Source organism: Diplotaxodon limnothrissa, linkage group LG5 (genome assembly GCF_057381915.1).
Source record: "Diplotaxodon limnothrissa isolate DT_005_m linkage group LG5, D_limnothrissa_male_GT1.1, whole genome shotgun sequence".
Lineage (NCBI taxonomy): Eukaryota > Metazoa > Chordata > Actinopteri > Cichliformes > Cichlidae > Diplotaxodon > Diplotaxodon limnothrissa.
The window spans coordinates 41,978,346-42,000,614 of NC_140600.1; the positions used below are offsets into that span (position 1 = coordinate 41,978,346).

At 44.7% G+C, this 22,269-nt stretch overlaps 4 protein-coding genes across 4 annotated transcripts; 1 reads left to right on the forward strand and 3 right to left on the reverse strand.

The window, feature by feature from the left end:
- Positions 1-995: 995 nt before the first annotated feature.
- On the reverse strand, positions 996-2,787 carry polr2j (RNA polymerase II subunit J). Its single transcript, XM_085354789.1, has 3 exons — positions 2,588-2,787; positions 1,959-2,067; positions 996-1,177 (listed from the first exon to the last, which is right to left on the reverse strand). Exons 1-3 carry the CDS (start codon positions 2,728-2,730, stop codon positions 1,076-1,078), a joined length of 354 nt encoding a protein of 117 aa, XP_085210915.1. The 5' UTR covers positions 2,731-2,787; the 3' UTR covers positions 996-1,075.
- A 3,957-nt stretch (positions 2,788-6,744) lies between these two features.
- On the forward strand, positions 6,745-8,426 carry LOC146632935 (ubiquitin-conjugating enzyme E2 C-like). The gene is made up of 6 exons (XM_085354790.1): positions 6,745-6,851; positions 7,619-7,646; positions 7,754-7,840; positions 7,916-8,120; positions 8,194-8,253; positions 8,364-8,426. Exons 1-6 carry the CDS (start codon positions 6,745-6,747, stop codon positions 8,399-8,401), a joined length of 525 nt encoding a protein of 174 aa, XP_085210916.1. The 3' UTR covers positions 8,402-8,426.
- Positions 8,427-9,566: 1,140 nt separating this feature from the next.
- LOC146632936 (regulator of G protein signaling 9-binding protein) lies at positions 9,567-18,400 on the reverse strand. The gene is made up of 4 exons (XM_085354791.1): positions 18,202-18,400; positions 17,894-18,097; positions 9,880-10,022; positions 9,567-9,728 (listed from the first exon to the last, which is right to left on the reverse strand). Exons 1-4 carry the CDS (start codon positions 18,398-18,400, stop codon positions 9,567-9,569), a joined length of 708 nt encoding a protein of 235 aa, XP_085210917.1.
- Positions 18,401-19,349: 949 nt separating this feature from the next.
- LOC146632937 (E3 ubiquitin-protein ligase RNF182) lies at positions 19,350-21,135 on the reverse strand. Its single transcript, XM_085354792.1, has 7 exons — positions 21,088-21,135; positions 20,867-20,986; positions 20,566-20,719; positions 20,390-20,457; positions 20,184-20,310; positions 19,622-19,860; positions 19,350-19,532 (listed from the first exon to the last, which is right to left on the reverse strand). Exons 1-7 carry the CDS (start codon positions 21,133-21,135, stop codon positions 19,350-19,352), a joined length of 939 nt encoding a protein of 312 aa, XP_085210918.1.
- Positions 21,136-22,269: the final 1,134 nt, after the last annotated feature.

Sequence of the window (22,269 nt, forward strand, 5' to 3'; positions counted from 1 at the left end):
GGTTTTTCTCTGCAGGGTCTCTACAATATCGCCTTGAGGCGACTGTTGTGATTTGGTGCTACATAAACAAAACTGAATCTTCTAAATTTGTGACACGCCATTTCCTCTCCAGCTTACGAGTCATCTGCTTTAGGCTACGTGTTTGACAATTAAACCACGGAGTCAGGTACTTCTGATTTGAGACCTTAGTTTTCACAGGAGCGACAGTATCCAGAGTCGTACGTAGTGAGGAGGTAAAGTTATTAACAAGATGATCGACCTTTGTTGGAGCAGCGTTCAGGTAGCTGCTCTGTGTTGGTACAGGGCATTGAAGATGATAACAGTGGGTGGATTATATTCTTCACCCTCTGCGTCGCATGAATAACTGCCCGTCTTTGACTGCTTTGATTTCACCTTGACTGTTTTTCCTTGCCTTGCTATCATTCTTTTCAGCACAACCTCATGTTTCACTTTATAGTTATTTTTTTCATTTTGACATAAAGTATAAACACAATTGACCTAAAAAGTAAATAAATAAAACCCGAGTGGGAAGAGTTGGACTTCTTCTATGAAAACATATTTAATTAATCATTTTCATAACTCGAACGCAAATATAAATTATAAACTGGTAAACTCAGTATGAACCGGAGCTTTTTTTTGGCAAATATTTTCATTGAAAAAAGAAAACAACACAGTACTTGCACTTACCGAAATACAATTAACCTGTCTTCATTTTCCTAAGTAAATATACTTATATATGAAAAAAACTGAACTGGAGCTTTGAGCTAATCAGGTCACTGCACAGCAGGTTTGTGCTGTAGATGAAGGAAAAGCTGTTTTTGGAAGGGTGACAATGATCAGAGTATTTCTTCTTTCTGTTATTGTTTGCAAACAGTTCTGTCTAATGATCTGTTAAAGCAAACACAGGAAAATGTTGACCAGCACTTTAAACTTCAATCAGCTGCAAGCAGCCACCGCCTGAGCTACAGGTATGTCACACACACTCATCAGGATATGGCATCACAGGCTTTATTTAAAAGAAACAGAAGACAAACAGAGGACAGGTAACTGGAAGTGACATCATGATGGGGCGGGGTCACTCTATGCCTTCCTGTTTGTCTTTGATGGCGACTCTGAAGCGTTCCTCCAGCAGTGACAGCTCGCTGATCAGGTCAGTGATAGCGTTCGTGAACGCTTCCTGTCAGGAACGACATCATTTCCTGTCATTTAATTTCACTTCCTGTAACTAAGAGCTGTAATCAGAAGTGTGTTCCAAGAAGCAAGTTTAGTTTATGAGGGAAACTCGGGTTTGCTGTTCCAGAAAGGCAGTTACCATGGTAACACTTATTATAATCAATCACTCTGATGGATAAATGGATCTTATTCGAGTGAAGTTCAGGCTGAGATGGCTTTAAAACTAAAGCTGAACTAAATGTGTTTAAAGTCACTGCAGACAGTCTGATTGTAATCTGATTACATTTCACATTGAAATGTAATCAGATTGAGGTTCGGTCATTTAAAGTCAAAATGAGCCTCGGCAGATTTTCCACTGAAAATCACCTGAGTCAGCCTCGGCAGGTCGACCCAGAACCAGATCAGCCAGAACATGGGCTCCGTGACGGATCAGCAAACCAAGTCCATTTGCACAGCAGGACGGATCCAAACAGATTTTTGATCAGGGATTCAGATCGGATAAATCCCAGATCCAGGTCTGCTTGGTCATGTCCCAGCTGATCCCATCTGGATCCGCTCACAGCTCTGCTCTGATCTGCATTCCTGATTTAAAATGTGTCATTCTTTCAAAACTATCCTGATACATCCTGATCCTGTAGAAGCTGAGACGTCTGTAATAGTATGCACATAACCCAGTGGGAACACGCTCAGAGCTGAATGAACTAACCAATCACCCTTCTGGAACAGGAAACTCAGAGTCTGATGAACATACTTCCTGGAATATCCCACAGGTGTGTGCGTGTTACCTGTGGGCTGTAGTCAGGTGTGGTCTGCACTCTGATGACGATCTTGTGCTCCAGAGGATGAGGAACTTTATAACCAGCAAACAGAACCTGAGGGTCCTTCAGCAGCTGACTGACCACACACACACACACACACACACACACACACACAGAAAGTCATTTGATTGGTGGACAGACTGTAAGGATGAGCAGATTAGTGTGAATGATGTGTGTGCAGCTCACAGGAAGAATATTTGAGGATCAGTTCATTAACTTTGCTGACTTTATGATCAGGCACTGGGACAGCCGCCTATGGTGGCTTACACTAAGACCTGTTTCCCATCAGCAGCATGTCATGGTTTATTAAAAAACAAAAAGCAAGCAGAGATCAAATATTACAAGACTATGTTCTGGTTTTCTGAAAAAACCTCCTAGCTACCTGTAAGACGGAACCACCTGCAGGCTGCGTGCTAGCATCTGTCTCTGAGCCGCTGCTTAGCGTTTGTCTGGCTGTTAGCCTCAACTTAGCCAGCTGTGAAGCCGGGTCTGGGACCCTTACGCTCGGATGACTTTAGCGGGCTGTTGTTAGTTAGCCTGTTGTTAGCCTGGATGTAGCGGTGTGATGCCTTTGCGGCCGTGTCTCAGGGCCTTACGCTCGGATGATGTTGCCCAGCGTGTGGTCCTCCTTGTTCAGGGTGAACAGGCAGGCGTTCGGGACTTTGGTGTCCTTGCTGATGCTGATCTTTTTCTCCCCTTCGAACAGCAGGAACGACTCGAAAGCGGGAGGCGCGTTCATCTTACCTGTTCGCTGCTGCTGCTGCTTCCTCTAAATTTTATTGTCGGTTGGCAAACAACTAAATGGTGCATTACCGCCTCCAACTGGTGTGGAGTGAGGACTGGAGCGTCGCTCAAAAAAACTAGTGATGGGATTTCCGGCTCTTTTTAGAGACCCGGCTCTTTCGGTTCGGCTCACTAAAAAGAGCCGGCTCTTTCGGCTCCGAACCGGCTCTTCAGGTTGTTTTGTTGCTTTAATTAATTTATTATTAACAATAATATAAAATTATGCACAAAAGGAATTACTAACGTAAAAACAAGTGGTTTTATTTATATATGTTTATATATAAATATATGCGGTGGCCCCTAGAGACAAAACACGTACAAACTCCAAAACACATTTCTAGCATGAACTGAACTTCCAAAGCAGAGCTACTAGATCACTTAAATTACACAATTGAAAGCATGTGTGTATTGTTTGTGTATTTATACACAGGCACTCATATATATATTCAAATAATTTAAAAAAAAGTTCATTTACCTGTTATTACCACACACCAAATCCGGTTGTTGGTACTTGCTGGCTTGTGTAGCCACAAGATAACAAAGGCTCAACACTGCGCCCAGCATCCTGGAGCACTTCTGTTGTCTTTTGTACGTGTTTTGAGTTTTTATGTGCTTCTGAGTTTTTATATGCTTCTGAGTTTTTACGTGCTTCGGAGTTTGTATGTGTTTTGAGTTTTTATATGCTTCTGAGTTTTTATATGCTTCTGAGTTTTTACGTGCTTCGGAGTTTGTATGTGTTTTTACGTGTTTTGGAGTTTGTACGTGTTTTTACGTGTTTTGGAGTTTGTACATGCTTCAGAGTTCGTACGTGATTTGAAGTTTGTATGTGCTTTGTCTCTAGGGGCCACCGTAAATATACTTTTATTTATTCACTCCACATAAAATGTAATAAATAAATCATATAATACAAAAATCAACTATTCACATTTCAAGTTTTAACTATTTAAATTTTCAGCTTTTTCCTTTCACAAATTTAAAGTGAAAAGAACACAAAACACTGCAAACCACAACACAATTAAATATAAATTATAATATGAAAACTAAAAGAACATGCATATTCTCTGTCATATGGACCTGCATGAATAAACTTTCTCAATCCTTTATCATCTGCAACCGAAAATAGTTGTGGATGATTACTATACCTTTCTAATGTTGTTGTCCCTGCCTCTCTTTCTCTCTCTCTGGCTCTGTTCCTGTGCTACTGAGTGTAACTACCGCCCCTCCCCCCTCTGCCCAGCGTAAAGCACAAGGCTCGCGTGCAGAGTGAAGCGGAAAAAAAGTGCGAGAGAGAGGCTGAGAGAAAGAAAAAAAAAACAAACCCACGTGACGGCTCGCGATAAGGAGCCGGCTCGCGTCGTTCACGTCAAAGAGCCGGCTCTAAGAGCCATTTCGTTCGCGAACGACCCATCACTAAAAAAAACCCAAACCCCTATTCGCTGATGTTTTGGGTCAGTTGTCTTCTCTCCACCTGATATTTCTGACACCCGAATATAACATGTTCTATCGTTTCCTCTTCTCCACTGTCGTCACATTTCCCTGTATTATGTTTCCCTATCATGAATAGTGTAGTGTTCAAACCAGTATGTTATAATCTTATTCTCGATATGGCCACCTCCTCTCTCCTACTCCTTTCTGAGCTCCTCATTTCTCCTTCCCTCCTTTGGATTTCATCCAATCACGTCCCCTCTTTTCCTCCTCCCACTGTTTTGCCATCTTTTCTTCATTTCTTGCCTTACCATACTCTTTATCTCTGTCTAGCTAATACCCAGGTCGACTATCCCGTGTTTTGTGGCTTCCTTTGCAGCTCTATCTACCATTTCATTTGCTCTGACCCCACAGTGAGCTGGAATCCATAAAAACACGCCTGTAAGTCCCGTCATGTGTATTCTGTGAAGTGTTGCTGAACCTCTGCTAGGACATCTGCTCTGCTTTCTGAGCGGCTACTCTGTAAACTGATCAATGACGAGCCTGAGATCTGGGACTCTCCACCATTTGACCCAAGATCTAAAGAAGCTTCTCGGATGAGAGGTGAAACGCCTTCAAGCAACATAAAGAAGTCCAGACGCTTTTCTTTCCAAGCTCCTTAGACTACAATGACCTGGATGACTGAGAACCTCCACAGACAATGAAAATAAAAAGAAAACATTAAATGTAGTGTATGTGTTAAAAAATGAAATACATCATTCAAAAAGATGTGGAATTGTTTCACTGACTGTTTGACAGTTTTACAGTACAAGATTCATCCAGATCATTTCTATAGTTTTAATAAATTGGTTTGTTATTCGACCTTGTTGGTGATTAAATACTTCTTATTGTAAGTCCATATCAATGGCTCATTAATATTCATAAAGTTACTGTTCCAGTAAAACTGACAGTGAGGGGTTACAGGACAATGAATCATATATGTTTTATCCAGTATATTAATGGCATCTCTGAGAACATCTTTATTCAGTGCTGTCTGTATATTTGGTCCATTTGTGTCATCATGAAACACTGTACTGTGTTCTCTTACAGATACGGGAACATCACAGGTCCTCACAAACACAGGATATGGAAGAAAATGACCTTTTTACCTTCACTAGCTGGGACACATCATTAATATTATTTTGGATCCTTATATAATATTGATTTATTTCTGTTTTCCCACACAAAGTAATAAAGTGCAGCATCGACTGTTCTACGAATGATTTAGGAACATTTTTACTTTTGCAGGATACACTGAGTGTGAATATCCCTGTTTAAGATAAAAGGATCAGTGATCGATCGCTCATGAGCCACAGATCAAATCTGTTTTTCATTTTTGGATTTAAATGCTGGAAATTAGAAATGACCCTCTCAGACTGATCTCGACAGATGTTAGTTCCCAAATAAGTCATCTGTTCTTTGACAGGAAAACCTTCTGTAAGGACACAAGCCTCTCCGACAGGAACAGGACACATTTTCATGTTTAAAGTCAGACCTGATACTCCAGAGAAAGCATTAATGCAGTTTATCATCTTTGTTTTGAACTCATCTTTAATGAAGACAGCTGTATCACCTGCGAGCTAACAGCATTTCATTTTCTGATGGAAACTCTCCGAGTGGTTCCCACCAAAGTTTAACTGAGCTATTACATCATTCTCACTGTGGATCTGTGCTGTCAGAGCCTCCGCGTGACATCATCTGGTGGTCACCTTTCACTAAGCTAGGCTTGAAGAGACAGCAGTCTGATATTTAATTTAAGTTATCCTGAAACAGAGCTGTAATCATAAACAGAAGGTAAAACATTTATTTACAGGCATATTTATTATGACAGGTAAGTGAATACACAAATGTATATTTATGTAATTTTGTTTGTTTACTAAAACCGATTTCTGACTTGTTGGGCTCTGTTATGACGTCAGCATTAAAAGACGTTTGGATCATTTCGTCGTTCACGCTGCCTAATCACAACGCACCTCCCTTTACTTGGCAGGCCTGCCATTGGCCAGCCAAAGCTGGCTTGTTTTTAAAGGTCGGGCGCTGATTGGCCGACTGTGTAAGAAACAGTCGGTTTAAATCGGGGGCGGGAGCGTGTTCCGTTTGAATCCAACAGACAGTAGCTGTACTCTGGCCGACAAACCCCGACCGACAACCGGTGAGTCCGTACCGGGAAGAGTTTTTGTTTGTTTATAGTCTCCTCTGGGTAATAAACAGGCTAGCCGCAGAGCCAACGCTTAGCCGACCGGTGGAGCTAACAGCTAGCACCTTTAGCACGACGTCGTCACAGTGAAGGTGAGCCTCGTCTGTTAACGGGGTAAGGTCTGAGTAAAACACCCGAACGGTGGCCTGAGAGGCGGATACAGCTGGAGACGAGTCCTCGGAGCTGGATCCGGTGCCAGCGTTTAGCTGCTGTTAGCTTAGAGGGAGAAACACGGGAGGTGAGCCGCAGAGGAACCCGGGCCTTCTAACCTCACTTTGTCTGATTCAGCAGAACAGGACGGTAACGCTCATGGCCTCCCAGAACATGGACCCCGCAGCGGCTGCAGCTTCCAGCACCGCCGCTCTGAAAGGCAGCGACAGCGGCGGCAGCGCGGCCAGAGGCTCTGTGTCCAAACGGTGTGTGTTTGTGTGAGAGAGAGACTTTTCCTATTGTGTGTTTTCATATTGGGTGTTTGTGTCAGCTCTCAGTGCCAATTTCTGACTCTACCTGTCGGACAGGTGTTAGCAGGTACACTTCCTGTTCACGGTTGATTAAACTTTATTAGTACAGCTGTTGGTAAACAATGATGCGCTTGGTTTCCGTGTGCTGTGCCGCCATTCGATTACACCAGTGGCCCTGTCCCACTAGTACCGGCTCGGTTTTTAGGGGTTTTGTTTGTTTTTTAATAGTACGTGCTATCCTAAAATGTGACATCAACTGACTGGGTGCCACCCATTGGCTAGTCAGTAGCGTCGATCGATGGGGCCTGAAGGCGTGTCCTTCACGAAAATCAAAGCCGCCATATTTAAAACCCGGCAACTGGGGAAACCAACAACCCCAGAAACGGAAAACTACTAGAGTCGTGCTGAGTAGGTACTTGTGTGAAAGGGCTAAAAGTGACGCTGTTCAGCAGGTGATGGGTGGGGGCAGCTCCTACAGGTGTGGAGTGACAGGCAAACTTAGTATCACAGTTGCCTCAGTCTGAGTCATACAGATGGGCAAGTTTACCTGATCCTCTCTGCACAGCACCTGTCTGAGCTGCAGTTTCATGAAGGGCTGAGTTGAGTTCAGGAGGAAACACCAGAACAACAAAGGAGGCAGGCTCCTCCTTAATCTGAGCCAAAAGTGAAACACTGAACTGAGCATGTGCAGCAGATTCTGAGCTTCCTGTTTGTGTCTGCAGGCTGCAGCAGGAGCTGATGACGCTCATGGTGAGTCCAGTCTTCATCAGTGTTCTGTTCTAACCTGTAACACCTGAGGTCATGTGACACCCTCCATGTGTCCTGAAGTCATGTGACAGTCTCTCTCTCTGGTGCAGATGTCAGGTGATAAGGGGATCTCTGCGTTCCCAGAGTCAGATAATCTGTTTAAGTGGGTTGGAACCATCGATGGCGCTCAGGGGACGGTATGTACACACGGATCATTTGGGTTACTCTGCTCTCAGCAGAAAGTTAAATTCTGCTCTGTCTTACCTGTTCAGGTGTACGAGGGCCTCAGGTACCGCCTCTCTCTGGAGTTTCCTGCCGGTTACCCGTACCAGGCCCCACGCGTAAAGTTTGTCACACCATGTTTCCACCCCAACGTAGACGAGCACGGCTTCATCTGCCTCGACATCCTGAAGGACAAATGGTCAGCGCTCTACGACGTTCGCTCCATCCTGCTGTCCATCCAGAGCCTGCTGGGAGGTAAATGCGTCATCACCCCAGCACTGTCCAAGCTCTGCCCTCTGACCTCACTGTCACTCTGCTTCCTCCTCAGAGCCGAACAACGACAGTCCTCTTAATGGTGTGGCGGCCGAACTGTGGGACAACCAGGAAGGTGAGACCACGTAAACACCCCGCTGTGCGCAAACACGTTAACAGCTGCGTGAAGCAGGACTGATGGTTGTTGGTTTTTTTTTTTTTTTGTTTTTTTGTTTTTTCTTTCAGCTTTCAGAACTCATCTACGCTCGACCTTCCAAAATTGAAGCTCCGCCTCCTCATGTTCGTCTGTCTTCCGTGTTTGTATCATATTTTTATGTTTGTCAATAAAGTTCTTAATTCAACACAGTGTGTTATTGATCTGAGCAGCTGAAATATGCTGTCCTCCCCTGACACACCGCATGCAGGCTGGGCTTCTCTTTTCAAAATTAAGCTGGTTTTACTTTGAAAGACTAGGAGGAAAAGGAGGAGCCTTGGGTGGGGTCTTTTCTTTTTTTTCTTCTTTGCTGCTGCATCATGACATCAATACTCAAGTACACTTTATAGTTCACCTGAGTGCAAGTGAATTCATCCTTTGATTGGAAAGGCAGTACTTGATGACATCACAGCTCAGTCTCAGTGTGTTTTTGACACTGCCCTTAATTTCATTGAATAATATTGACAATGGAAATTAAACTGCGGGAATGTCTTAAAGACAAAGACCTGGACGGCCGCTCATTTTCTGCTTAATTCAGATCAAACAGATTATTGTACTCGGCCCTGAAAAGCTTAGAAATATGGTCTCTAAGCAGATTCTTACTCTGGATGGCATTACCGTGGCCTCCAGTAACACTGTGAGGAACCTTGGAGTCATGTTTGACCAGGACATGTCCTTCAACGCACATATTAAACAAATATGTAAGACTGCTTTCTTCCATTTGTGCAACATCTCTAAAGTTAGAAATATCCTGTCTCAGAGTGACGCTGAAAAACTAGTTCATGCATTTATTACTTCCAGGCTGGACGACTGCCTTCAGTTTTCAGGCCCCTCTTCTGTGGAACCAGCTTCCAGTTTGGATTCAGGAGACAGACACTATCTCTACTTTCAAGATTAGGCTTCAAACTTTCCTTTTTGCTAAAGCATATAGTTAGGGCTGGACCAGGTGACCCTGAATCCTCCCTTAGTTATGCTGCAGGTGAATCCATGCATTGTGTATTTTATCTCAGTATGTACCTGTCTATCACCTCCTAAAGGATAGTTCAACCATCCAGTGGCATTTTTCTTCTGTGACATGTTAATAATTAATCACTGCAGATATTGATCTGCCAGCTTTATTTAGACTTATTTAATATTGATTGTTTAAACATCACAATGACAAATGAACCCAGGTTTTCTTCTGTTTCCTCTAAAACACGATTCTCCCATCTTAATGGAAACACTTAAATCTACATCTACCCGACGCAGCCCAGCCCACAGCATGCCGTCTTCTTGGAACCGGCAATGACCTCAACCTCCATCAGGTCCTCCAGGCTCTCCACCAGGTCATCTGGCTCACCGCGGGCTTCAGCCCACGCCGGCTGGGTCGCCTCCACCGACCAGAACGCCACGGGAACCTGCAGAGCAACGGTGAGACACTCAGAACAAAAAACAAAGCAGCGGCACAGAATTCAGCCGTTTATAAAGCAACCTAAAGAGCAGACAGGTGACTCTGCAACAGTTAAACCTCACAGTCCAACAGGAAGTGTTCCATATGCTTCCCCTCACCCTCTGTTGCATCTCGCTCATCATAGTTTCCAGTCCTGTGATGTGATTGGTCAGATCTGGGCTTGGTTCCACCTCCGAGGTGAGCCATGGCAACTGGACTGAGGCCACCCGAGCTGCCACGCCCACCACGCCATCAACACATCCTATAAATTCAGAAGGACAGGTGAGAAACAGATGGTCAGGTGGATGAGAAAAACACTTCCTCAGGTAAGTTCAGCTTCTTGGTGACTGAGGTCCTGGAATTTATGAAGGCAAGGCAAGTTTATTTGTATAGCACAATTCAACAACAAGGTGATTCAAAGTGCTTTACAGAGACATTAGAAACAAAAACAAATAAAAAGCATGATTTAAAATTGATTCAAACAAACAAACAAACAAACTAATTAACAAACAAACAAAACAGTATATAAAATCAAAACAGATAAAATCAGATAAAATCCGTAGTTAAATGTAAGTTTTGAAATTTAAGCTTAAAAGTGTGGATTTTGGTGCTTTATTCAAATGCAGCTGAGAACAGGTGAGTCTTCAACCTGGATTTAAATAAACCGAGTGTTTCAGCTGATCTGAGGCTTTCTGGGAGTTTGTTCCAGATATAAGGAGCATAAAAGCTGAATGCAGCTTCTCCGTGTCTGGTTCTGACTCTGGGAACTGATAAAAGACCGGATCCAGATGACCTGAGGGATCTGGAAGGTTCATACTGGGTCAGGAGGTCATTGATGTATTTTGGTCCTAAACCATTCAGAGCTTTATAGACCAGCATCAGAACTTTAAAGTCTATCCTCTGACGGACAGGCAGCCAGTGTAAAGACCTCAGAGCTGGACTGATGTGGTCCACTTTTTTGGTCTTAGTGAGGACTCGAGCAGCAGAGTTCTGAATGAGCTGTAGTTGTCTGACTGATTTTTTAGGTAGACCTGTAAAGATGCTGTTACAGTAATCAAGCCTACTAAAGATGAATGCATGGACTAGTTTTTCCAGGTCCTGTTGAGACATCAGATCTTTTATCCTTGAAATATTCTTGAGGTGATAGTAAGCTGACTTTGTTATTGCCTTAATGTGTTTTTCTAAGTTTAGGTCTGCATCCATCACTACACCCAAATTTCTCGCCTGGTTTGTGGTTTTTAGGTGTATAGATTGAAGTTCTCTGGTGACCTGTAATCGTTTTTCTTTGGCGCCAAAGACTATTACTTCAGTTTTGTTTTTGTTTAGTTGGAGAAAATTGTGGCACAACCAGTCATTAATTTCCTCAATGCATTTACCAAGAGCCTGTACAGGGCCTCGGTCTCCTGGTGACATTGTGATATATATTTGTGTGTCATCTGCATAGCTGTGATAGTTTATTTTGTTGTTGTTTATAATCTGTGCCAGTGGGAGCATGTAGATGTTAAACAGAAAGGGTCCCAAGATGGAACCTTGGGGAACTCCACATGTGATACTTGTCTGCTCAGATGTGAAGTTACCTATTGATACAAAGTATTTCCTGTTTTCTAAGTATGTTTTGAACCAGTTTAGTACAGTTCCTGAAAGACCTGCCCAGTTCTCCAGTCGTTTGAGTAATATGTTGTGGTCAACTGTATCAAATGCTGCACTGAGATCCAGTAAAACTAAGACTGACATTTTTCCACTGTCTGTGTTCAGACATATGTCATTGAACACTTTGGTCAGAGCGGTTTCAGTGCTGTGGTTCTGTCTAAAACCTGACTGGAAGGCATCGTAGCAATTATTCTGTTTTAAGAAGTAATTGAGCTGTTGAGAAACTGCTTTTTCAATGATCTTACTTAAAAATGGGAGATTTGAGATCGGCCTGTAGTTGTTCATTTGTGTCTTGTCAAGATTGTCCTTTTTCAGTATAGGTTTTATTACAGCAGTTTTTAGTGGTTCTGGAAACACGCCTGATATTAATTAAAAATGTTTTCCCAGCTAAAGATCTAACGTTTAATAAAGCCAGCTTAAGTGTTTTAGAGGTATTACTTGTCCCCTCGTGTTTGGGAGCAGTCTGTGGCACACAAGGTATGTTTACTATGTTCAAAGATCTTTTAGAGTGCATTTCTCTGTGTTTTGACCAGGCCACATGTCTCCTGTCACCTAAAAGTACAGAAATGTTAAAACCTTCTAGTAAACAGGGTCCCAGCTTCTCCTGGGAAAGTCACCACTGCCATAATCCTCGCAGCCCGGACCCTCCACACATCACACATCAGACTGCGGAGACAGGGCATGAAGGTGGTAAGGAGGAACTAAGGGGGGCGAGGCTGAGCAATGTGACTTCGATCGCTCTGTTGAGGGTGGGGCTCGATGGCGAACCTTTGGCAGCTCTGGTGGGGGGTTTATGGGGGACAAAAAGGGATTGGGCCGGGGGGTAGATCTGAGCCCAGCATTGACCCGCTCCATCATCTCCTCAGTGAATTTCAGGTGTGGGGAGGAGGGAGAAAGGGAGGGGGAGGAGGGTGATGGCCTGTCAGGGGTTTGGGGGACTGGGGAAGGTCGTGGTCCCTGGTCCTGGTCGTTGGTGTTGTTGAGAGAGTTGGAGGCAAATAGGGACCCCTCTTCTTGCCTCAGATGTCTCTCCTTTCTGAGGCTCTTCCCGGGTGGGGGCAGATGGAGCTCCTCCTCAAGGTTTCTGCTGGGCTTTGTCTGTTCTTGGAGTACTGTTTGTTCCTCTTTATGAGATAACTCCTCGTTTATCTCAGCCTTGGCACCAAGCACAGATGGATGACGTATGGAATAAAACAAGTTGGAGGTGAACAGTTTCACCCCTGACTTGTTAAAATTAAATCCATTTGCTTTAAACAGATGCCTGCGTTCCCAAAAAATATTAAAGTTGTTGATAAAATGCACTGAGTGGTCAGCACATGCTGATATAAGCCATTTATTCAGTGTAAACAACCTGCTGAATCTCTCGTCTCCTCCTCTGACCGGCGGTACAGGTCCACTGATGAATACAGCTGCATTCAGAGAGTTTACAGTGTTTAATAATCCAGTAAAGTCCCGTTTCAGAACCTCCGACTGTTGTTTGGACACATCGTTTGACCCTGTATGCAGAACAATGTTTGTCACAGTTGGATATTCATCTGCAATTTGAAGAATTCTCTCCTTCAGGTTGTTGACCATATCGTTAGGAAAGCAGAGGACTTTAGTGTTCTTACCGCACATCCTTTGTACATCCTTTACGGCAGAGTCACCCACAATCAGAGTTTCAGGCCTAGCCTTTAGCTTTCCCTGTGGTCTTTTACTTTTCAACAGATTTTCAGACCTTATTTTGCTGCTTTTAGATGGATGGTTGTCCGATATAGATCCAGGGTCCTTTGATAGTGGAGCAAATCTGTTCTGCAGTTTCACATTCAGTTGTTTTGGAGGTTTGTTGTTAACCTTCCTATTCACGGTTGTCCAGTCCTGTTTCCTCCCGTATACAGGGGTAGAAGAGCTTCTCTGTCTCGTAGGAAGTGAAGGCCAGTCGGTTTCAGAGATTTCAGCTCGCTGTGCCCTGCCTGTGATACGTCCTCCCCCTTCCAGGAGACATGATTTATGTCTTGGTTTTGCACCAAGACAGTCCAAGGGGGGATTATCACTTGAGGATTTATAATAATGCACAGAGTCTACTTTCTTGGTCATGTTATCTGTGCTCCTTAGCTATGTGCTAGCTTGCTCATCGCCATTGTTTTGAGTCAAAGGCAAGGTTGTTTCATTTCCACACAGTCCATTTACCTCCACGTTTACTTCTAAGCGATGAATTTTTGTCTCCAGTACTGCAATCTTCTGCAGGAGGCTGTGGTAGTCATCTGTGGAGAGGGAAGGCATCTTGTTGCTAGTTAGCCTAGCGGTTAGCACCTTTCCAGGCTATTGAGGCTGTTCGGTGCCCAGACGCTGTAATCAGGCTTCAGCTGTGTCTAGGCCACAGACACACGGAGCGCTGAGGATAAGGTCACTATAAAAATGTTGCTGTTTCTGTTAAGAACACTTTAGTCCTAATGATCTATAAGTGTCCAGAAGCTATCGCAGGTAAGCTCATACGGAAAAAAGGGAAAAAAATCAGCATAAAAATCAATAAAAGAAGCAAAGCATTTAAGAGCAAAGAGATGAAGCGTCCACACTCACAAAAGGGGAGGAGCAACATAAAGTAGATCAGTAAGAGGTCGATAACGGGTCAGTAACGGATCGATAAGAGCACAATCTGATGTCCCCGTGCTCGTGTTGTTCCTGGACAATCAAAACTAATGCTTGTCATGGTTCAACACTGCCAGTCACTGTGCGTCAGCTTATAACACAAAATCTCCCTCTCTGTCTTTCACTCACACACCACCATCAACTTTGCTAAATTGCTAATGAAAAACATTGATCAGGCAGCTGTGATTGAGCAGCGATCTCCATCCAACTCTTTTCATGGTTGGTGTGGTCGCGATAGATCGAAAAGGCTCAGATGAGCCAAAGTTCTACAAGTTGTGCCTCCATCGCTTGTGTCCAGATCACACGCTGCACTGTTGCTCCGCGCGTGCGCAGAGGCTGCAGTGACGCCCTCACGAGGGGCGACAGGATTTCAAACAGGTTTGATTTTCTTGCAACCATATGATTGATGATTGTGTGTTAATCGCTTCTCGTTACCTTATGTATACTACACGACGCACGACACACGATTAAGGCGACACTCTGGCCAAAATGGGACAAAAATCGCAGTGTATGCCCAGCATTAGGTAAGCTTTCGGTTATAGCAGAAAAATAACCTCTGTGACACGCGTTAGCCTATAAAAAACAAAACCTGAGGTCTCCATGGTAACGTTCCTACATTGGACAAGAAAGCGCAGGTTACACATACACTACAAGCTAGAGCTGGGCGATATAAGATTTTTTCATATCACGATATGTTTTTTTCATTTCAGGCGATAACGATATCTATCACGATATAAGCCAAATAACTATATTTGTAAGATTTAAATGTGCCGTTGCTCACAAGTAAAATGTGAAATAATCAGTAGCTTGTTTTGATTTAAATATTTATTTCCCATAATAAGTTCAACAGGGTAGATGTACTTAAGGAACATGAGACTTTTTCAGGTAAATAAAGGCAAATATTGCAAACTACACAAAAGGCAGCCGCTAAAGCGTTTAAGTTTCAAAATAGAACAAACGAAACAGACTAAATTGTCAATTCCACTTAGAAACAAAATATTAATTCTAAAAATAAATCTTAGTTTGTTTTACAGAAGAACAGACAAAATTGACTAACTTTTGTCAATATCAAATAAACTGAGAACTAAAAGGAAATTCTCGATCTCTCCTTGTTGTATAGCTGAGCTTTTCAAACAGTTTTAACAGTTACTTTAGTCTGACAAAAGCCGAATGACGAATTAGCGCTTCCAGTCAGAGACTGAGGCTACGTCCACACGTACACGGGTATTTTTGAAAACGGAGATTTTCCGTTTTCGTTTTAAAAAATAATCCCGTCCACACATAAAGGGAGAAATGAAGGAAAACGCTGCTATGAACATGCCAAAGCAGCAGGTGGCGCTAGATTCCTAACCGTGCAGAAATGTTGGCCAATCAGAAGTCTAGAAGCCTCGGTGGGAAAAAAGTAAACAAAGCTGCGGCATAGAAGCAGAACCGAGTCGTATGTGTGGACGGACAGTAACTGTGTGTATATGTAAGCATTTAAACACTGCAGAGAGTAGAATTAACAGTAACAGTATTGTAGAAATTCATTTCACCGAAACAATAACGTGGCGCACAGTGTGACGTCAAAAAATGCGCACACCTTTGACGCTGCGTTTTCTCCGTTTTTCTAGTCCACACGTAAATGCAAAAACTGAGTTTTTAAAAATCTTCGCTTTCAGTGACCAAAAACGCCGTTTACGTTTGGACGAAAGGTGCAAACACATAGAAAAATCTGCGTTTTCAAAAATACCCGGGTACGTGTGGACGTAGCGCATGCACCAGTTTATTGTATTTCCAGACTTGCTTTCGGCACATTTACAGTGCACGCTACTCTGTTTTTTGTCAGACTTGAAATAGCCGAAATACCTTCACACTACGGAACTTCTCTGGCTCTTCCGTTCGACAATCTCTCCGGCATTGGAACCATCATCTGTTTTCTCTTCGGTAACCTTCGGTCACGCTCGGTTGATTTTTCTAGTCGGCACACTCATTTCCTCCATTACCCGGGCGGTACGGTGGCTGGCTGCTTCCCAAACAAATACACATGTGCGGCTTGGCACTTGTGCTGTATGTAACAAGTCACGCGACGTGACGCTGCGGCTGTGATTGGTTCAGCTCTGCGCTACGTAATTTGGAATGGCTGTTCTTTCTTTTTTTTTTAAGAGGACAAGAGCGGCGAGGTCTATCGCGATAGTTGAATTTTTCTATCGAGAAAAAGTTATATCGCGATACATATCGTTATCGTTCTATCGCCCAGCTCTACTACAAGCTAAAAGTTTCTCCAGTTTTTCATTAAAAATGTTTGATGTCTCATTGCACTCTGAAGTGAAAGCGCAGCACAAATAAGCAATTGGAGTAAAAAGTAAATGAATAAATAATGGAATCAGTTTATAGACCAAAGTGTATTGTAAACTTTGACTCGTCAGTAGCCTCCTTTGGCAATGGAATACAATAGAAATCAAATATTCTCCCATATCTGTAGCAGAAGTTCCCATAAATGTGGACGTTGTAGGCTGCTTTGCTTTCGCTCTTCTGTCCAGTTCAAACCAGCTCGATGGGGTTTAAGTCTGCAGACTGTGCTGCACACTCCATGTTTCCAAGCTCACCATCTTGTTCTTTGTTCCTGAGGTAGTTCTGGCACTTTTGCTATGGGTCATTATCTTGCTGTAGGATGAACCCCTGACCAACTAGGTGCATGCCAGAGGGTCCTGCATGGTGCTGCACAATGCTGTGGCAGCTGTTCTGGTTCAGGGAGCCTCTCACTCTGTACGAGTCACCGACTCTGGATCAGCAAACAGCCCCAGACCATCACACGTCCTCCTCCATGTGTGACAGTTGATGCCACACACTGTGGACCCATCCTTTACCTACTCGGCAGCGTACAAAGATCCTGCGTGATGACTCATCAGTCCATAAAACCTTCTTCCAGTCTGCAGTATTACAATGGCGGTGTTTCATGGCACAGCCAAACCTCTGTCTTGTTCTGACATCTTAGTGATGTCCTGTCAAACCTGCAGCTCGAAGTCTTCTCTTCATTGTCATCTCTGCGATATACAGTACATAGAGAGACGAGACAACGAGGCTCCAGTTCCATTCAGTGCAAAAGAAAAACAATAAATATAGGAAGAGTAAGAAATAAATATACAGTTTGAGACTGAGGTGAGGGAAAACTGAGACTTGCTCACTACGACCACTATTACTCTGTGCTTGAAGCTGTTGTCCTGTGAGCCGCCTATCAAACTGTTAACTCTCAGAAACTTCTGGTTCAGTTGTGTTTTTGGGTCTGCAGACCTCTTCCTGTCACAGTTTGGAAAGACAAACATTTATAAGTGTTATGATGCTCCGTCTCTCTTCCATTGTTAATCACCTTTTTCTCCCCGTTTTTGTACCAACACACTACTGTTCAGCTGATGGTCACGAGGGTACATCAGTGTGTTCCAACACTGCTTTTATGCAGAGGGGGAAGTAATCCAGGAAAGTGGGAACACCTGTAGGAATTAGTAGCACCAGCTTTCAAGGCTTGACCAGCCTCCATTGCTGCAGAACAGCTTTAAAATTTTAACACGTTGTGTGTTTCCTTGAAAAAGGCCTTTATGTATAATTCTGAAATGTGCATTATTTTTTCAGTTTTAGCTAACCTTACCTTTAACCTCTGGCAGTTCACCGCTTACCTTTGTACCTTTTCAAGCTATTCATTGGACTGAACAACTTGAATTGCAATAAAAACTTGTTCTTAAACCTACTCGAGTACTCCTCGATTTAGACATTCAAGCAAAAACACTTGCAGGTGATTTACCGGTTCACGACTCGGCCACAACAGACATCTTTTACACAAAGTTAGCCAATCTCACATCAGAACTAAAATCAGCTGACCTGTGTTGACCAGCGAGCGCCTGTTGCTGTGCTCAGTCAGGGGGAACTGCCCAATTAGGTCACAGGCCTTACGCAGGTCATACAGGAAGTGCTCCAATGCTGACAGGAAGAGAACCCACAGACGCTCCAAAACCTGCCTGTCCTGCACACCTGAGGGGGCAAAGTCAGAGTTTGAAAGCGAGCGCAGCAGCCGGCAGGACAGCCCTGAAGACACATAAGGGAGATGGAGCAATGAGAGTCAGGTGAACACGTGAGACAGCGAGAAACACACAGGTGAGAAGGACAGGTGAACCACAGACAGGTGTTACCACTGCAGATCCGGTGAGCCACAGCTCTCGTCTCATCCAACTCATCTCGCAGGAAGCTGCCGTCGGCTGAGCTACCGACCAACGCAACCAGCTGCTGGAAACATGAAGTGACCCGACTGAGTGCATCCTGAGCGCGCTCACATTCATGCTGTCGCCGCCGTGCCGCCAGCTCGTCCACTGAACGACGCCAACGACTCATTATGTCGACCGCCTGGAGGGAGGAGAGAGGTAGGACAGGTGCTGTTCAAACATCTAAAACTTAATATCTAAATCTGGGTGATGCTTAGACAAGTAAATGTAAAATCACCTGTATGACCCACCTGTGGATGTGCCTTTATAGAACACCTGTATGAAAGAAGTTGTACCTGCTGCAGCTTCTTCCTCTGTGGTGGAGAGCAGCTCTTGCCAGGTTTCTATAAACACTCTTGCTCTTCTCTCTGAGGATAGCGTGTTTTTAATTAACACGCAGCGACAAGCTGATGCCCAAATGCTCCTGGGACTCCACCCACAGGTCCCAAAGGTGTCACTCGTGACAACCTTTCACCTGAGAGGAACTCGCAGCAGGAAATGATTCAAACACTTCATGTCACTTATGTTTATTTATTTCATCACAAAACTAAACAGTTGATTCGCCAAAGGCTCCGCCCACTACACGGACAGGAAGTGACACTCATCATCATCACAGGGTTCATGAATCATTTTACAGACAGGACATCGGGACTGTTAGCATAGCTTAGAATAAGCACAGCTTCAAAGCTAAATACACATGCTAAGCTAGGCTAGCACTTTCCCTCTGTGATTAGTGTAAGTGTTAAGCTAGGCTAACAGCCTGTCAGGTCATGTGACTGTGGGATAAACAGGTGATACAGGTACAGGTGTGTTCTGTAATCAGCAGGTAAAACAGTTTTATGATCATGCCCAGGACAGTAACATGTCTCTGATTAGTCAGCAGATGTCTTCTGACTGGAGAGGACTGTCTCCACTTCCTATATGTGATGATGTCATCACGTAGTTCAACACTGATTGGCCGTATTTCCACCAAGGGGATGTGTGAGGGGGACTTGCTGGTATTCACAAAGGGCAGGGTCAGAGTGATGTCAGAGTGTGATGGCTCAGTCTACAGGCTTTTCTATGGCTACATTTTGTTGTCACGGTAGCGAGTGCGTGCGGGCAGCAAGCGCCTCCATTAGCTCGTGGCAGAGACACTGACAGAAGCCGTAAAGGACGAGCAGCAGCAGCGTGGACGGGACGAGACTGACGAGGACCACGCCCAGCCATAGCTGACCAATCATCAGCAGGTAGATCCCCAATGGCAGCGAGCTAAAGTACACCTGCACACACAGGGGGAGTAGCCGCACACACCAGTTACACTGGTTCTGATTTAGATAGTTATGTTCAAACTGGTTAAACTGGTACTTACCAGGCAGAGTGCCCCCAGCAGGCAGCGTGGGAAGCTGCGGGATGTCCAGGCACGGCATTTCTGACCTGGGAGGTTGCAGGGCAGCGAGTCCAGACTGGGAGCATGGTACAGACCCACTACATTGAGCATGCTCAGTGAATCTGAGGATGGCGACTCCTCTGGGAGCTCCATGATGGTGATGACGAGACAGTCCGAGGAGCGGTGGGATGCTTCCTCGCCGCTGCCTGCAGCTCCGCCCCCTGGGAACAGACGCAGAGCTTTACCAAGAGAAATTCCAGACACTGTTATTTTCCTTTTTAAGGAAGGCTGGAGAGCAAAGTACTGTTTTTACCCTCCAGGTGGGCGTGTCTCCCGAGCGCTGACATCATGTGAAAACTATGGATACACCAACCAGTAATCAATATCTAAGGTGTCCAATAAAGGATACCGCTGACCAATGACGGCGAAGAATACCGCTCAATCACCTCAAACAGGTCACTTTATCGCGGAGATTCCTGATTGGATAAATCTACCGGCTGGCTGTGATTGGCTGACTATCTCATTCTAACTCTCAGGTTTTTACCTGTCAGACTGCTGGGACTTAGCACTACCTCCCCACCGCTGCCACTTCCTGCTCCACCTCCTCGCCGAGCACGATCCTGACACGACAGGACCGCCAGGATGTGCCGGTCGTCCTCCATCAGCCACACCTGAGGAAGAGGGGGAGGAGACAGTGTGAGTTCAGGTTGTCAGACTCTGACCGTCGAAGAGGAGGAAATGAGGCCACACCTCTTCGTCGGGGACATACGTCTCGTGGCGGCAGAATGGGCAGCTGATTATGGACGGCGAAGACTCTCCTGGAATCACATGATATAACAGGTGATGTGACCAGGTAACGGTCATGCTGGCATCTGCGTGATCCAGCAGCTGACTGTGCTGTGTGTCTACCTGCCAGGTGAACTCACCCATGTCGACCATCTTCTTCAGACACTTGGCGCAGACTCGGTGCAGACAGCCCAGCAGTTTGGGCTTCCGGCTGCGCGTGTCGTAGCGATTATAGCAGATTTTACACTCGAGTTCCTCCAGCGTGTACACCAGAGACTGAGCCCAGGTCTGCACCTGAATGCAGCACAGCAACAGGTAAGTCTCCCCGAACACATCGCGGTCTCTGTTCGATCTCTCCAAACTTTATTCGAAATGTCTTCACTAAATAAATCTTTTCTCTCTCTCTGCGACACCGCAGGGATGCATGATGGGTAGACTCACCTTTCCCTCCATTTCCTGTCCTGGCTCCACCTCCTTCAACAGGCTCATCTCGCTGACTGTTGTCTTCACCTGACGTGAGGGGGAGGTGGGTGCTGGGTGGGGCTTAACTGAGGCTGTTACCTGACTGAGACAAACAATGAAAGAGATTACTAAACAAGTCGAGTACTGTAACTATGACCGAGCTACAGTTCTGCGTTCCTCATCTGCAGGTAGAAACACACCTGAGTCCAGGTCATCTGATCAGCGAGACAGTCTGAAAGGACGTCCATCCGTCCAGTCAGAAGCAGACGTCCTCCTGGAGAGAAACAACCGTTTACTTTTAAAATAAGAGCACGAGGACTGTCACTCTCATTGATCAGTTATTGATTAGTTATTTACCGATCAAAGTGAAAAAATAAAGTATGAACAGAATAAAAGCTGGACCGGAGCTTCTGTTGTTTCTATCTGTGCTGAACGCTGCTCAGGTGTGTTTGTTTGTACCAATAACAAAGCAGTATTCACAGCAGGTGAAGTGTTCTGCTCAAGCTCCGCCTCCTCACAGACAGGTAAGTTGTTTTTTTTTTTGTTTTTTTTTATCCTTCCCTCACCTGGATGGCCAGATGATGTCACCACCTGATGATTCCTGTCCTGCCTGACTGAGATTAACCATGTGACTCACCTATAGTTTAAGCTGAGGTTTATTGATTCTCTTTGATCTTCTGATGGATCGATGTTTAAGGATGAGCTCTGCAAACACACTTACTACAGGTACATGCTACCTGTTACCATGACTACAGGTAGGCACCAGCTGCAGCTTTAAAAATCAGTCATCAGGATCTGTAATAGTTTTCAAACATCTGCCCGAACAACTGTGCTCACTGATTTCTGATCAGATTATTGATTATCAGACGCCCCCCCCCCCCCCCCACTCGCATGTTGCTCACCTGCTGTTGGCAGTTGCTGTAGTGGTAGGCTGCGTTGCTGTGAGTGAAATCGTAGCTCTGTCACTGGTTGCTCTTCATGAAGTTGCTGTCTGTCTCCCAAGCTGAAGCAACGTGTTGATGCTCACATGTCAACTGGATAAACTCCAGGTTGCCGGAGTTGCTGCTGCTGCAGATGTTGTAGGTTTTAGTTGCTGCAGTCCCTGCTGAAGACAGAAGGTTTAAGCAACATGTTGGCGTAGGATCAGTTGCTGTTTGCTGCAGAAACAAATCAGGACGTGTTTAATTCTGCACAGTTGCCGTCAGTTTGTTGCTGCTGTCTCCGGTTGCTCTCGTGTAGTTGCTCTGCAGTCAGACTGTAGGGCGATGTTGCCGCTGCCCTGCAGTAGGCGATGCTGTTGCTGCTGTCTGTTGCTGTGATGTCACTGCGGTAGTTGCCGTCATCAGCCTCATTGACAGTCCGTAGCCGTTTCGCGCCTCCGG